General features: G+C 57.2%; 2 protein-coding genes across 2 annotated transcripts in view; both read left to right on the top strand.

Moving 5' to 3' along the window:
* The first annotated feature begins 823 nt into the window (after nucleotides 1-823).
* Nucleotides 824-12,685, top strand: LIN7B (lin-7 cell polarity scaffold B). Its single transcript, XM_086871696.1, has 6 exons — nucleotides 824-886; nucleotides 1,454-1,572; nucleotides 2,319-2,390; nucleotides 3,891-4,100; nucleotides 10,749-10,909; nucleotides 12,032-12,685. The coding sequence occupies exons 1-6, from the start codon at nucleotides 847-849 to the stop codon at nucleotides 12,051-12,053; spliced, it is 624 nt and encodes a 207-aa protein (XP_086727822.1). The 5' UTR covers nucleotides 824-846; the 3' UTR covers nucleotides 12,054-12,685.
* Nucleotides 12,686-14,294: 1,609 nt separating this feature from the next.
* PPFIA3 (PPFI scaffold protein A3) overlaps nucleotides 14,295-14,693 on the top strand; it is a 45,756-nt gene continuing 45,357 nt past the window's right edge. Inside the window, exon 1 of the mRNA XM_086871544.1 lies at nucleotides 14,295-14,360. The gene's annotated coding sequence lies outside the window, so the exon portion shown is untranslated. The remainder of the gene's footprint in view (nucleotides 14,361-14,693) is intronic.

Genomic DNA, 14,693 nt, shown 5'->3' with positions numbered 1-14,693 from the left:
AAAAAATTTGGTTTTTCTTTCCTTCTCTGAAAATGGGGATGGTGGCAAATTGAGAAATTTTTTTTCGGATTTAAGGCTTTTTAGGAAATGAAAAATTTTCATTTTAGGGTTTTTAAAATAACTAAATTTACCAAAAGCTGCTAAAAGCCTTAAAAAATAACATCCCCCTATTGAGGAACAAAGTTAACTTAGGTTAATAAAATTATTAAGTTAAATAAATAGATAATAAATAGATAAATCAATCAATCAATCAAATTAAACAAATTAATTAAATTGAATTCATTAAATCTGAAGTTTAATTTTAAAATTATTTTAGGATATAAATATATTTTAGATATAGGTACATGAGTGGAAATTTAGGAATTATAAATTATTATAAATTAAAATTATTTTGAGGATTTAGGAATTTTTAAGAAATTAAAAATTTAGGAACTTTTGGGGCTTCCTTGTGTTCTCCCCTGGATTTTGGGGTAATTTGGGTGCTCAATTTTTGGGTTTATTTTTAAATTTTTGGGGTAATTTGGGACCTCCCCCCAAATTTGGGGTCCCCCCCCCTGCCCATTTTACCCCCCCATATTTGGGACCCCCCCCCACCCCCAAATTTGGGGTCTCCCGCGTTCTGCGCATGCGCCGGGGGCGCGAGCGGCTCCTCCCGAGGGGGCGTGGCCACCTCAACCCGCTCTGAGTGGGCGTGGTCTCCGCTCTCCCAAATAAGGGAATGGGCGTGGCCACGCCGCAGGAGACGTGACCTGGAGCGGGGCGGGGGCGTGGTCTGGATACGGCGGGGGCGTGGCTTGCGCTGCGCGGGGGGGGCGTGGCCAGCGGGGTGGGCGTGGCCGGGCGAAGATGGCAGCGCTGAGCGGGGACGCGCTGGGGCTGGAGCGGGGTACGGGGGGGATTTTGGGGGGGTCTGGGGGGGTCTGGGGGGGTGCGGAGGGGGGGGGAGGGGAGGGGGAGGGGCCGAGAGGCCGAGGGAGTGGGGGAGGGGCTCCGGGGGGGGTGTGGGGGGTTAAAAAGGGGCTTGGAGCGAGATACGGGGGGGTCCTGGGGGGGTTTTGGGGGGTCCTGGGCGGGTTTTGGGGGGTCCTGGGGGTTTTGGGGGGTCCCGAGGGGGGTCCCGGAATTCTGGGGAGGGGTGTGAGGGGTGGGGGAGGGAAGGGGAGCGAGGGAGGGGGCGGCAAGGGGGGGGGCTGGGGGGGTTTTGGGGGTCCTGGGGGGTTTGGGGGGTCCTGGGGGAGACACGGAGGAAGTTTTGGGGTTCGGGGGGTGATTTTGGGGTGATTTTGGGTGAATTTTGGGGTGATTTTTGGGTGATTTTTGGGTGATTTTTGGGTTATTTTTGGGTGATTTTTAGGGTGAATTTTGGGTGATTTTTGGGGTGATTTTGGGTGATTTTTGGAGTGATTTTGGGGTGTTTTTGGGGTGATTTTGGGTGATTTTTGGGGTCCCCCAGACGTGTCCCGGGCCGTGGAGTTGCTGGAGCGGCTCCAGCGCAGTGGGGAGCTGCCCCCCCAAAAACTGCAGGCGCTGCAGAGGGTCCTGCAGAGCAAGTTCTGCTCTGCCATCCGCGAGGTGACCCCAAAACCCACCCGGGAACCCCAAAACCCACCCCAAAACCCACCTGGGAACCCCAAAAACCACCCCAAAACCCACCTGGGAACCCCCAAACCCACCTGGGAACCCCAAAAACTACCCCAAAACCCACCCCAAAACACACCCGGGAACCCCAAAATCCACCCCAAAACCCACCTGGGAACCCCCAAACCCACCTGGGAACCCCAAAAGCCACCCGGGAACCCCAAAAACCACCTGGGAACCCCAAAACCACCCCAAAAACCACCTTGGAACCCCAAAATCCACCCCAAAATCCACCTGGGAACCCCAAAACCCACCCAGGAACCCCAAAACCACCCCAAAATCCACCTGGGAACCCCAAAACCACCCCAAAAACCACCCGGGAACCCCAAAAACCACCCGGGAACCCCAAAACCACCCCAAAACCCACCTCGGAACCCCAAAATCCACCTGGGAACCCCAAAACCCACCCAGGAACCCCAAATCCACCCCAAAACCCACCTGGGGAACCCCAAAACCCACCTGGGGAACCCCAAAATCCATCCAGGGGACCCCAAAATCCCACGTGGCCCCACAAACCCCTCCCCGATTTCGCCCCAACTCCCCAAAATCTCCCCCAAAATCCTTCCTGCGACCCCTCCCCCCAATTTGGGGTCCCCCCAAATCTCTCTGCTGCCCCTCGGGGGGTTTGGGGGAGCTGCCCTGGGGTTTTGGGGTCCCCCCCAATCCTGGGGTCCCCCCAGGTCTATGAGCAGCTCTACGACACCTTGGACATCGCGGGGACCCCCGAAATCCGCGCCCACGCCACGGCCAAGGTACCCCAAAACCACCCTGGGGACCCCAAAATAGCCCTGGGGACCCCAAAACCACCCTGGGGACCCCAAAACCACCCTGGGGACCCCAAAATCCCTTCCTGGGGACCCCAAAACCACCCTGGGGACCCCAAAACCACCCTGGGGACCCCAAAAACCCTTCCTGGGGACCCCAAAACCACCCTGGGGACCCCAAAATACCCCTGGGGACCCCAAAATCCCTTCCTGGGGACCCCATAACCCCCCCTGGGGACCCCAAAACCACCCTGGGGACCCCAAAAACCCTTCTGGGCTCCAATGTCCCCAGTGTCCCCAATGTCCCCAAATGTCCCCAGATCCTCCCCATTGATCCCAATCCCCCCCGATGTCCCCAACACCCCAAATGTCCCCAAATGTCCCCAAATGTCCCCAAATGTCCTTCCAAATATTCTCCAATGTCCCCAACACCCCAAATCCCCCCAATCCCACCAATGTCCCCCATGTCCCCAAAGGTCTCAGTGTCCCCAACACCCCCAATGTCCCCCCCAATGTCCCCCCAATGTCCACAATGTCCTCCGTGTCCCCAACACCCCAAATCCCCCCAATGTCCCCCCAATTCCCCCCAAATGTCCCCAAAGGTCACAATGTCCCCACCACCCCCAGTGTCCGTAATGTCCTCAGTGTCCCTAACACCCCCAATCCCCCCAATCCCCCTCAATGTCTCCCCAATGTCCCCTCAATGTCCCCAATGTCCCTGCTGTCCCCAGTGTCCCCAATCCCCCCAAATCCCCCCAATGTCTCCCCAACGTCCCCCCAACGTCCCCCCAATGTCCCCAGTGTCCCCAATCCCCCCAATCTCCCCAACGTCCCCCCAACATCCCCCCAATGTCCCCCCAACGTCCCCCCAATGTCCCCAATGTCCCCAACGTCCCCCCAATGTCCCCCCAATCCCCCCCAATGTCCCCCCAATGTCCCCTCAATGTCCCCAATGTTCCCAATATCCCCAATCCCCCAATCCCCCCCAGTGTCCCCAATGTCCCCAATCCCCCCGAATGTCCCCGAATGTCCCCAATGTCCCCAATGTCCCCAATCCCCCCGAATGTCCCCCCACTGTCCCCAATCCCCCAATGTCCCCAATGTCCCCAGTGTCCCCAATGTCCCCCCGCTGTCCCCCCGCTGTCCCCAATGTCCCCCCAATGTCCCCAGTGTCCCCAATGTCCCCCCGCTGTCCCCAATCCCCCAATGTCCCCCCAATGTCCCCAGTGTCCCCAATGTCCCCACTGTCCCCACTGTCCCCAGTGTCCCCAATGTCCCCAATCCCCCCGAATGTCCCCGAATGTCCCCAATGTCCCCAATGTCCCCAATGTCCCCAATGTCCCCCCGCTGTCCCCAATGTCCCCAATATCCCCAATCCCCCAATCCCCCCCAATGTCCCAAATGTCCCCAATGTCCCCCCGCTGTCCCCAATCCCCCAATGTCCCCAGTGTCCCCAATGTCCCCCCGCTGTCCCCCCGCTGTCCCCAGGCCACGGTGGCGGCGTTTGCGGCCAGCGAGGGCCACGCCCACCCGCGGGTGGTGGAGCTGCCCAAAACCGAGGAGGGTTTGGGCTTCAACATCATGGGGGGCAAGGAGCAGAACTCGCCCATCTACATCTCCCGCGTCATCCCCGGCGGCGTGGCCGACCGCCACGGGGGGCTCAAGAGGGGGGACCAGCTGCTGAGCGTCAACGGCGTGGTGAGGATCGGGGGTTTGGGGTGGATAAATTGGGGTTTGGGGTGGATAAATTGGGGTTTGGGGTGGATAAATTGGGGTTTGGGGTGGATAAATTTGGTTTTTGGGGTGGTTTGAGAAGGTTTGGGTGGGATTTGGGCGTGGCCGACCGCCACGGGGGGCTCAAGAGGGGGGAGCAGCTGCTGAGCGTCAACGGCGTGGTGAGGATCGGGGGTTCGGGGGGGTTTGGGGGGGTTAAATTGGGGTTTGGGGTGGCTGAATTGGGGTTTGGGGTGGATAAATTGGGGTTTGGGGTGGATAAATTGGGGTTTGAGGTGGATAAATTGGGGTTTGGAGTGGATAAATTGGGGTTTGGGGTGGATAAATTGGGGTTTGGAGTGGATAAATTGGGGTTTGGAGTGGTTAAATTGGGGTTTGGGGTGGATAAATTGGGGTTTGGAGTGGATAAATTGGGGTTTGAGGTGGATAAATTGGGGTTTGGGGGGGTTAAATTTGGTTTTTGGGGTGGTTTGAGGAGGTTTGGGTGGGATTTGGGCGTGGCCGACCGCCACGGGGGGCTCAAGAGGGGGGACCAGCTGCTGAGCGTCAACGGCGTGGTGAGGATCGGGGGTTCGGGGGGGTTTGGGGGGGTTAAATTGGGGTTTGGGGTGGCTGAATTGGGGTTTGGGGTGGATAAATTGGGGTTTGGGGTGGATAAATTGGGGTTTGAGGTGGATAAATTGGGGTTTGGAGTGGATAAATTGGGGTTTGGGGTGGATAAATTGGGGTTTGGAGTGGATAAATTGGGGTTTGGAGTGGTTAAATTGGGGTTTGGGGTGGATAAATTGGGGTTTGGGGTGGATAAATTGGGGTTTGGGGTGGATAAATTGAGGTTTGAGGTGGATAAATTGGGGTTTGGATGGATAAATTGGGGTTTGGGGTGGATAAATTTGGTTTTTGGGGTGGTTTGAGAAGGTTTGGGTGGGATTTGGGCGTGGCCGACCGCCACGGGGGGCTCAAGAGGGGGGACCAGCTGCTCAGCGTCAACGGCGTGGTGAGGATTGGGGGGTTTGGGGGGTTTGGGGGGGTTAAATTGGGGTTTGGGGTGGATAAATTGGGGTTTGGGGTGGATAAATTTGGGTTTGAGGTGGATAAATTGGGGTTTGGGGGGGTTAAATTTGGTTTTTGGGGTGGTTTGAGGAGGTTTGGGTGGGATTTGGGGGTGGCCGACCGCCACGGGGGGCTCAAGAGGGGGGACCAGCTGCTCAGCGTCAACGGCGTGGTGAGGATCGGGGGTTTCAGGGGGTTTGGGGGGGTTTGGGGTGGATAAATTGGGGTTTGGGGTGGATAAATTGGGGTTTGGGGTGGATAAATTGGGGTTTGGGGTGGATAAATTGGGGTTTGGGGTGGATAAATTTGGTTTTTGGGGTGGTTTGAGGAGGTTTGGGTGGGATTTGGGGGTGGCCGACCGCCACGGGGGGCTCAAGAGGGGGGAGCAGCTGCTGAGCGTCAACGGCGTGGTGAGGATCGGGGGTTCGGGGGGTTCGGGGTGGATAAATTGGGGTTTGAGGTGGATAAATTGGGGTTTGGAGTGGTTAAATTGGGGTTTTGGGTGGATAAATTGGGGTTTGGAGTGGTTAAATTGGGGTTTGGGGTGGATAAATTGGGGTTTGGGGTGGATAAATTGGGGTTTGGGGTGGCTGAATTGGGGTTTGGGGTGGATAAATTGGGGTTTGGGATGGATAAATTGGGGTTTGGGGTAGATAAATTGGGGTTTGAGGTGGATAAATTGGGGTTTGGGGTGGATAAATTGGGGTTTGAGGTGGATAAATTGGGGTTTGGGGTGGATAAATTTGGTTTTTGGGGTGGTTTGAGAAGGTTTGGGTGGGATTTGGGCGTGGCCGACCGCCACGGGGGGCTCAAGAGGGGGGACCAGCTGCTCAGCGTCAACGGCGTGGTGAGGATCGGGGGTTTGGGGTGGATAAATTGGGGTTTGGGGTGGATAAATTGGGGTTTGGGGTGGATAAATTTGGTTTTTGGGGTGGTTTGAGGAGGTTTGGGTGGGATTTGGGCGTGGCCGACCGCCACGGGGGGCTCAAGAGGGGGGACCAGCTGCTCAGCGTCAATGGCGTGGTGAGGATCGGGGGTTTCAGGGGGTTTGGGGGGGTTTGGGGTGGATAAATTGGGGTTTGGGGTGGATAAATTGGGGTTTGGGGTGGATAAATTTGGTTTTTGGGGTGGTTTGAGAAGGTTTGGGTGGGATTTGGGGGCGGCCGACCGCCACGGGGGGCTCAAGAGGGGGGACCAGCTGCTCAGCGTCAACGGCGTGGTGAGGATCGGGGGGTTCAGGGGTTTGGGGGGGTTGGGGTGGATAAATTGGGGTTTGGAGTGGATAAATTTGGTTTTTGGGGTGGATAAATTGGAGTTTGAGGTGCTTAAATTGGGGTTTGGGGTGGATAAATTTGGGTTTGGAGTGGATAAATCGGGGTTTGAGGTGGATAAATTGGGGTTTGGGGTGGATAAATTGGGGTTTGAGGTGGATAAATTGGGGTTTGGGGTGGATAAATTGGGGTTTGGGGTGGATAAATTGGGGTTTGGGGTGGATAAATTGGGGTTTGGATGGATAAATTGGGGTTTGGGGTGGATAAATTGGGGTTTGAGGTGGATAAATTGGGGTTTGAGGTGGATAAATTGGGGTTTGGGGTGGTTAAATTGGAGTTTGGGGTGGATAAATTGGGGTTTGGGGTGGATAAATTGGGGTTTGGGGTGGATAAATTGGGGTTTGGGGTGGTTTGAGAAGGTTTGGGTGGGATTTGGGCGTGGCCGACCGCCACGGGGGGCTCAAGAGGGGGGACCAGCTGCTCAGCGTCAACGGCGTGGTGAGGATCCGGGGTTTGGGGTGGATAAATTGGGGTTTGAGGTGGATAAATTGGGGTTTGGGGTGGATAAATTGGGGTTTGGAGTGGTTAAATTGGGGTTTGGGGTGGATAAATTGGGGTTTGGGGTGGATAAATTTGGTTTTTGGGGTGGTTTGAGAAGGTTTGGGTGGGATTTGGGGGCGGCCGACCGCCACGGGGGGCTCAAGAGGGGGGACCAGCTGCTCAGCGTCAACGGCGTGGTGAGGATCGGGGGGTTTAGGGGTTTGGGGGGGTTGGGGTGGATAAATTGGGGTTTGGAGTGGATAAATTGGAGTTTGGGGTGGATAAATCGGGGTTCGGGGTGGATAAATTGGGGTTTGGGGTGGATAAATTGGGGTTTGGAGTGGTTAAATTGGGGTTTGGGGTGGATAAATTGGGGTTTGGGGTGGATAAATTGGGGTTTGGGGTGGATAAATTGAGGTTTGAGGTGGATAAATTGGGGTTTGGATGGATAAATTGGGGTTTGGGGTGGATAAATTTGGTTTTTGGGGTGGTTTGAGAAGGTTTGGGTGGGATTTGGGCGTGGCCGACCGCCACGGGGGGCTCAAGAGGGGGGACCAGCTGCTCAGCGTCAACGGCGTGGTGAGGATTGGGGGGTTTGGGGGGTTTGGGGGGGTTAAATTGGGGTTTGGGGTGGATAAATTGGGGTTTGGGGTGGATAAATTTGGGTTTGAGGTGGATAAATTGGGGTTTGGGGGGGTTAAATTTGGTTTTTGGGGTGGTTTGAGGAGGTTTGGGTGGGATTTGGGGGTGGCCGACCGCCACGGGGGGCTCAAGAGGGGGGACCAGCTGCTCAGCGTCAACGGCGTGGTGAGGATCGGGGGTTTCAGGGGGTTTGGGGGGGTTTGGGGTGGATAAATTGGGGTTTGGGGTGGATAAATTGGGGTTTGGGGTGGATAAATTGGGGTTTGGGGTGGATAAATTGGGGTTTGGGGTGGATAAATTTGGTTTTTGGGGTGGTTTGAGGAGGTTTGGGTGGGATTTGGGGGTGGCCGACCGCCACGGGGGGCTCAAGAGGGGGGAGCAGCTGCTGAGCGTCAACGGCGTGGTGAGGATCGGGGGTTCGGGGGGTTCGGGGTGGATAAATTGGGGTTTGAGGTGGATAAATTGGGGTTTGGAGTGGTTAAATTGGGGTTTTGGGTGGATAAATTGGGGTTTGGAGTGGTTAAATTGGGGTTTGGGGTGGATAAATTGGGGTTTGGGGTGGATAAATTGGGGTTTGGGGTGGCTGAATTGGGGTTTGGGGTGGATAAATTGGGGTTTGGGATGGATAAATTGGGGTTTGGGGTAGATAAATTGGGGTTTGAGGTGGATAAATTGGGGTTTGGGGTGGATAAATTGGGGTTTGAGGTGGATAAATTGGGGTTTGGGGTGGATAAATTTGGTTTTTGGGGTGGTTTGAGAAGGTTTGGGTGGGATTTGGGCGTGGCCGACCGCCACGGGGGGCTCAAGAGGGGGGACCAGCTGCTCAGCGTCAACGGCGTGGTGAGGATCGGGGGTTTGGGGTGGATAAATTGGGGTTTGGGGTGGATAAATTGGGGTTTGGGGTGGATAAATTTGGTTTTTGGGGTGGTTTGAGGAGGTTTGGGTGGGATTTGGGCGTGGCCGACCGCCACGGGGGGCTCAAGAGGGGGGACCAGCTGCTCAGCGTCAATGGCGTGGTGAGGATCGGGGGTTTCAGGGGGTTTGGGGGGGTTTGGGGTGGATAAATTGGGGTTTGGGGTGGATAAATTGGGGTTTGGGGTGGATAAATTTGGTTTTTGGGGTGGTTTGAGAAGGTTTGGGTGGGATTTGGGGGCGGCCGACCGCCACGGGGGGCTCAAGAGGGGGGACCAGCTGCTCAGCGTCAACGGCGTGGTGAGGATCGGGGGGTTCAGGGGTTTGGGGGGGTTGGGGTGGATAAATTGGGGTTTGGAGTGGATAAATTTGGTTTTTGGGGTGGATAAATTGGAGTTTGAGGTGCTTAAATTGGGGTTTGGGGTGGATAAATTTGGGTTTGGAGTGGATAAATCGGGGTTTGAGGTGGATAAATTGGGGTTTGGGGTGGATAAATTGGGGTTTGAGGTGGATAAATTGGGGTTTGGGGTGGATAAATTGGGGTTTGGGGTGGATAAATTGGGGTTTGGGGTGGATAAATTGGGGTTTGGATGGATAAATTGGGGTTTGGGGTGGATAAATTGGGGTTTGAGGTGGATAAATTGGGGTTTGAGGTGGATAAATTGGGGTTTGGGGTGGTTAAATTGGAGTTTGGGGTGGATAAATTGGGGTTTGGGGTGGATAAATTGGGGTTTGGGGTGGATAAATTGGGGTTTGGGGTGGTTTGAGAAGGTTTGGGTGGGATTTGGGCGTGGCCGACCGCCACGGGGGGCTCAAGAGGGGGGACCAGCTGCTCAGCGTCAACGGCGTGGTGAGGATCCGGGGTTTGGGGTGGATAAATTGGGGTTTGAGGTGGATAAATTGGGGTTTGGGGTGGATAAATTGGGGTTTGGAGTGGTTAAATTGGGGTTTGGGGTGGATAAATTGGGGTTTGGGGTGGATAAATTTGGTTTTTGGGGTGGTTTGAGAAGGTTTGGGTGGGATTTGGGGGCGGCCGACCGCCACGGGGGGCTCAAGAGGGGGGACCAGCTGCTCAGCGTCAACGGCGTGGTGAGGATCGGGGGGTTTAGGGGTTTGGGGGGGTTGGGGTGGATAAATTGGGGTTTGGAGTGGATAAATTGGAGTTTGGGGTGGATAAATCGGGGTTCGGGGTGGATAAATTGGGGTTTGGGGTGGATAAATTGGGGTTTGGGGTGGATAAATTGGGGTTTGGAGTGGTTAAATTGGGGTTTGGGGTGGATAAATTGGGGTTTGGAGTGGATAAATTGGGGTTTGAGGTGGATAAATTGGGGTTTGGAGTGGATAAATTTGGGTTTTGGGGTGGTTTGAGGAGGTTTGGGTGGGATTTGGGCGTGGCCGACCGCCACGGGGGGCTCAAGAGGGGGGAGCAGCTGCTGAGCGTCAACGGCGTGGTGAGGATCGGGGGGTTCAGGGGGTTTGGGGGGAATAAATCGGGGTTTGGGGTGGTTTAATTGGGTTTGGAGTGGTTAAATTGAGGTTTGGATGGATAAATTTGGGTTTGGGGGTGTTTGGAGTGGTTGAATTGGGGTTTGGAGTGGTTAATTTTGGATTCTGGGAGGGGTTTGTGTGGAATTTTGGGTCCCAGGCAGATTTCGGGCAGGATTTTGAGTCCTGGGCAGATTCCGGGCAGGGTTTTGGATCCTTGGCAGCTTTTGGGCAGGATTCTGGTTTTTGGGCAGGATTTTGAGTCCTGGGCAGGGTTTGGGCTGATTTCGGGCAGGATTTTGGGTCCCGGGCAGGGTTTTGGGTCCTGGGCAGATTTTGGGCAGGGTTTTGGGTCCTGGGCAGATTTTGGGCAGGGTTTTGGGTCCTGGGCAGATTTTGGGCAGGGTTTTGGGTCCTGGGCAGATTTTGGGCAGGGTTTTGGGTCCTGGGCAGATTTTGGGCAGGGTTTTGGGTCCTGGGCAGATTTTGGGCAGGATTTTGGGTCCCGGGCCGGTTCCAGGCAGGGTTTGGGCTGCAGGCGGGTTTTGGGCAGGTTTTGGGCAGGTTTTGGGCAGGTTTTGGGCAGGTTTTGGGCAGGTTTTGGGTCCCGGGCAGGTTTTGGGCAGGTTTAGGGCAGGTTTTGGGCAGGTTTTGGGCAGGTTTTGGGTTCCGGGCAGGGTTTGAGCTGCAGGCGGGTGTTTTTGGGGCGCAGAGCGTGGAGGGGGAGCAGCACGAGCGCGCCGTGGAGCTGCTGAAGGCGGCGCAGGGCTCGGTGAAGCTCGTGGTGCGCTACACGCCGCGCGTGCTCGAGGAGATGGAGGCGCGCTTCGAGAAGCTGCGCACGGCCCGGCGCCGGCAGCACAACAGCTACTCGTGAGCTCCCAAAATCCCCAAATCCCCAAAATCCCTGTGTCCCCAAATCCCCAAATCCCCAAATCCCTGTGTCCCCAAATCCCCAAATCCCCGTGTCCCCAAATCCCAAATCCCAAATCCCAAAATCCCTGTGTCCCCAAATCCCTGTGTCCCAAATCCCAAATCCCCAAAATCCCTGTGTCCCCAAATCCCAAATCCCAAAATCCCCAAATCCCTGTGTCCCCAAATCCCCAAATCCCAAATCCCCAAATCCCTGTGTCCCCAAATCCCAAATCCCCAAATCCCCAAATCCCCAAATCCCCAAATCCCAAAATCCCCAAATCCCAAATCCCCAAATCCCCGTGTCCCCAAATCCCAAATCCCCAAATCCCCAAATCCCTGTGTCCCCAAATCCCAAATCCCCAAATCCCTGTGTCCCGAAATCCCAAATCCCCAAATCCCCAAATCCCTGTGTCCCAAATCCCAAAATCCCTGTGTCCCCAAATCCCTGAGTCCTGAAATCCCTGAGTCCCAAATCCCAAAATCCAAAAATCCCTGTGTCCCAAATCCCTGAGTCCCGAAAATCCCTGAATCCCCAAATCCCAAATTCCCAAATCCCCGTGTCCCAAATCCCTGTGTCCCCAAATCCCTGTGTCCCGAAATCCCAAATCCCAAAATCCCTGTGTCCTGAAATCCCTGAGTCCCAAATCCCGAAATCCCAAAATCTCTGAGTCCTGAAATCCCTGTGTCCCCAAAATCCGAGTCCTGAATCCCTGAGTCCCAAATCCCAAAATCCCCAAATCCCAAAACACCAAAATCCCAAATCCCAGTGTCCTAAAATCCCTGAGTCCTGAATCCCTGAGTCCCAAATCCCCAAATCCCAAAACCCCAAAATCCCAAATCCCAGTGTCCTAAAATCCCTGTGTCCCAAATCCCAAAATCCAAAAATCCCAGTGTCCCAAATCCCTGAGTCCCCAAAATCTCTGAGTCCCAAAAACCCCTGAGTCCCAAATCCCAAAATCCCTGAGTCCTGAAATCCCCAAGTCCTAAAATCCTAAAAAACCCCAAAAAATCCTCGAATCCTTCAGCCCCCCCCAAATTCCACCCCAATTTCACTGACCCCACCCCAATTTCACCCCACAGGTCGCTGGAATCGAGGGGGTAGAACCCCCCAGGACCCCCCGGGAACCCCCAGGACCACCCGGGACCCACCTGGGACCCCACGGGACCCCCCAGGATCCCCCTGGGACTCCTCGGGACCACCTGGGACCCCCCCAGGACCCCCCAGGATCTCCCCGGGACCACCTGGGACCCCCCCAGGACCCCCCAGGATCTCCCCGGGACCACCTGGGACCCCCCAGGACCCCCCGGCAACCCCCAGGATCACCTGGGATCCCCCAGGATCTCCCCAGGACCCCCCAGGACCACCTGGGACCCCCCTGGGACCCCCCAGGACCCCCCAGGATCTCCCCGGGACCACCTGGGACCCCCCCAGGACCCTCCAAGACCCCCCTGGGATCCCTCGAAACCACCTGGGACCCCCCAGGATCTCCCCGGGACCACCTGGGACCCCCCCAGAACCCCTCAAATACTCCCTGGGACCCCCCAGGACCCACTTGGGACCCCTCGGGACCACCTGGGACCCCCCCGGGACCCCCCTGGGATCACCTGGGACCCCCCGGGACCCCCCCAAGCCCCCCCTCTGTATATTTGGGATATTTATGGGGCGTGGCCCCCCCTGTACAGTATTTATTGGCTCCTATTTAAAGGTGTGGCCCAGGTGGGTCACCTGTGTCACCTGAGTGTCACCTGTGTCATCTGAGCGTCACTTGCGTCACCTGTGTGTCACCTGTGTGTCACCTGTGTGTCACCTGTGTGTCACATGTGTCACCTGAGTGTCACCTGAGTGTCACCTGAGTGTCACCTGTGTGTCACCTGTGTCATCTGAGCGTCACTTGTGTCACCTGTGTGTCACCTGAGAGTCACCTGTGTGTCACCTGTGTGTCACATGTGTCACCTGAGTGTCACCTGAGTGTCACCTGTGTCATCTGAGCGTCACTTGTGTCACCTGTGTGTCACCTGAGAGTCACCTGAGTGTCATCTGAGGGTCGTGTGAGGGTCACCTGTGTCACCTGTGTGTCACCTGAGAGTCACCTGTGTGTCACCTGTGTCACCTGTGTCATCTGAGGGTCATGTGAGGGTCATGTGAGGGTCACCTGTGTCACCTGTGTGTCACCTTTGTGTCATCTGAGAGTCACTTGTGTCACCTGTGTCACCTGAGAGTCACCTGTGTCATCTGAGGGTCACTTGTGTCACCTGTGTGTCACCTGAGGGTCAGCTGAGTGTCACCTGTATCACCTGTGTGTCACCTGAGGGTTACCTGCATCATCTGAGTGTCATCTGAGGGTCACGTGAGGGTCACGTGAGGGTCACCTGTGTCACCTGTGTATCACCTGTGTGTCACCTGAGTGTCACCTGTGTCACCTGAGGGTCACGTGATGACGTGGGGGGGGAGGAGGATTTGGGGTTGTCACCATGGCAACAGGAAGTGGGGGGAGGGATGTGGTTGCCATGGGAATGGGGGGGGGGTGCTGTCTCCATGGCAACGGAGTTGAGTGAGGTGGTCCAGCCCCATGGCAACTGGAGGGGGGGAAATCGTTTCCATGGCAACGGACAGGGATGGGGGAGGGGCGGTTCCCATGGTGACAGGGATGGGCGGGGCGGTTTCCATGGTAACGCACACCGGGATGGGGGAGGGGTTTCCATGGTAACACACACCGGGATGGGGAGGGGTGTTTCCGTTCCGTCTCCATGGCAACGGGCCCTGTCGCCGCTCCATCCCCCGCGCTGCCCCGTCTCCATGGCAACGCGGGGCGGTTTCCATGGCAACGCGCCCGGCGCTCTCCATCCCGTTGCCATGGGGGGGGGGGATGCAGGGACCCCGTTGCCATGGGGGGGATCCCGTTGCCATGGTGACGCACGCGGGGATGGGGGGGGGGGTTGGTCCATCCCCACGGCAACGCGGGGGGGGCGGGGGGGAGGGGGCGGGGCCGTCTCCGTGGCAACGCGCACGCGCGGCCGCCCCGGCCCGATGACATCACCCCGCCGAGGCCCCGCCCCCTCCGCCCGCGCCCATTGGCCGGCGCCGCTGGGGCCACGCCCCCTCCCACACCCGGCGCGGGGGCGGGGCTCGCGCGCCGCCGGGGCCTCGGGGCGCGCTCCTATTGGTCGGCGCGGCCGTCAATCAGCGCCGCTCTTAAAGGGCCCGCGCAGCGTTTTGCGGGGCCGGCCGGGGGGGGGGTTCGGTACCGGGGGGGGGCGGGCGGCGGCCGCGGGGCTCGGGCGGGCCCGGGGCGCGCTGGGGGCCTGAACCGGAGCGGGGGCGGCGGGCAGAGACCCCCCCCCGGGGCCCCCCCTCCCCGCCGGGCCGCCTCCCTCCGCCGGAGCTGCCGCAGCGCCGCTCGGAGCCCAGGTAGGAGCAGGGCCCGAGACCCCCCCCGGGACCCCCGGGACCCCCGGCCCAGCCCCGGCATCCGCATCCCAAAATCCGGCATCCGCATCCCAGACCCGGCATCCCAAAATCCGGCATCTCCATCCCAAAACCCGGCATCTCCGGCATCCCAAAATCCGGCATCCCAAAATCCGGCATCTCCATCCCAAAATCCGGCATCTCCGGCATCCCAAAATCCGGCATCTCCATCCCAAAACCCGGCATCTCTATCCCAAAATCCGGCATCCCAAAATCCGGCATCCTCATCTCAAAATCCGGCATCTCCATCCCAGACCCGGCATCCCAAAATCTGGC

Source organism: Cyanistes caeruleus, chromosome 36 (genome assembly GCF_971803275.1).
Source record: "Cyanistes caeruleus chromosome 36, bCyaCae1.hap1.1, whole genome shotgun sequence".
Lineage (NCBI taxonomy): Eukaryota > Metazoa > Chordata > Aves > Passeriformes > Paridae > Cyanistes > Cyanistes caeruleus.
Note: the sequence above shows the minus strand (reverse complement) of the source record. Positions and strands in the feature narration are given on the sequence as shown.

Bases quoted from the DNA above. Each gene is read 5' to 3' on its own strand.
- LIN7B (XM_086871696.1), top strand. From the start codon at position 847: ATGGCAGCGCTGAGCGGGGACGCGCTGGGGCTGGAGCGGG. The intron at 2,391-3,890 runs GTACCCCAAAAC...CGCTGTCCCCAG, and splicing joins GCGCCCACGCCACGGCCAAG to GCCACGGTGGCGGCGTTTGC. The intron at 4,101-10,748 runs GTGAGGATCGGG...TTTGGGGCGCAG, and splicing joins TGCTGAGCGTCAACGGCGTG to AGCGTGGAGGGGGAGCAGCA.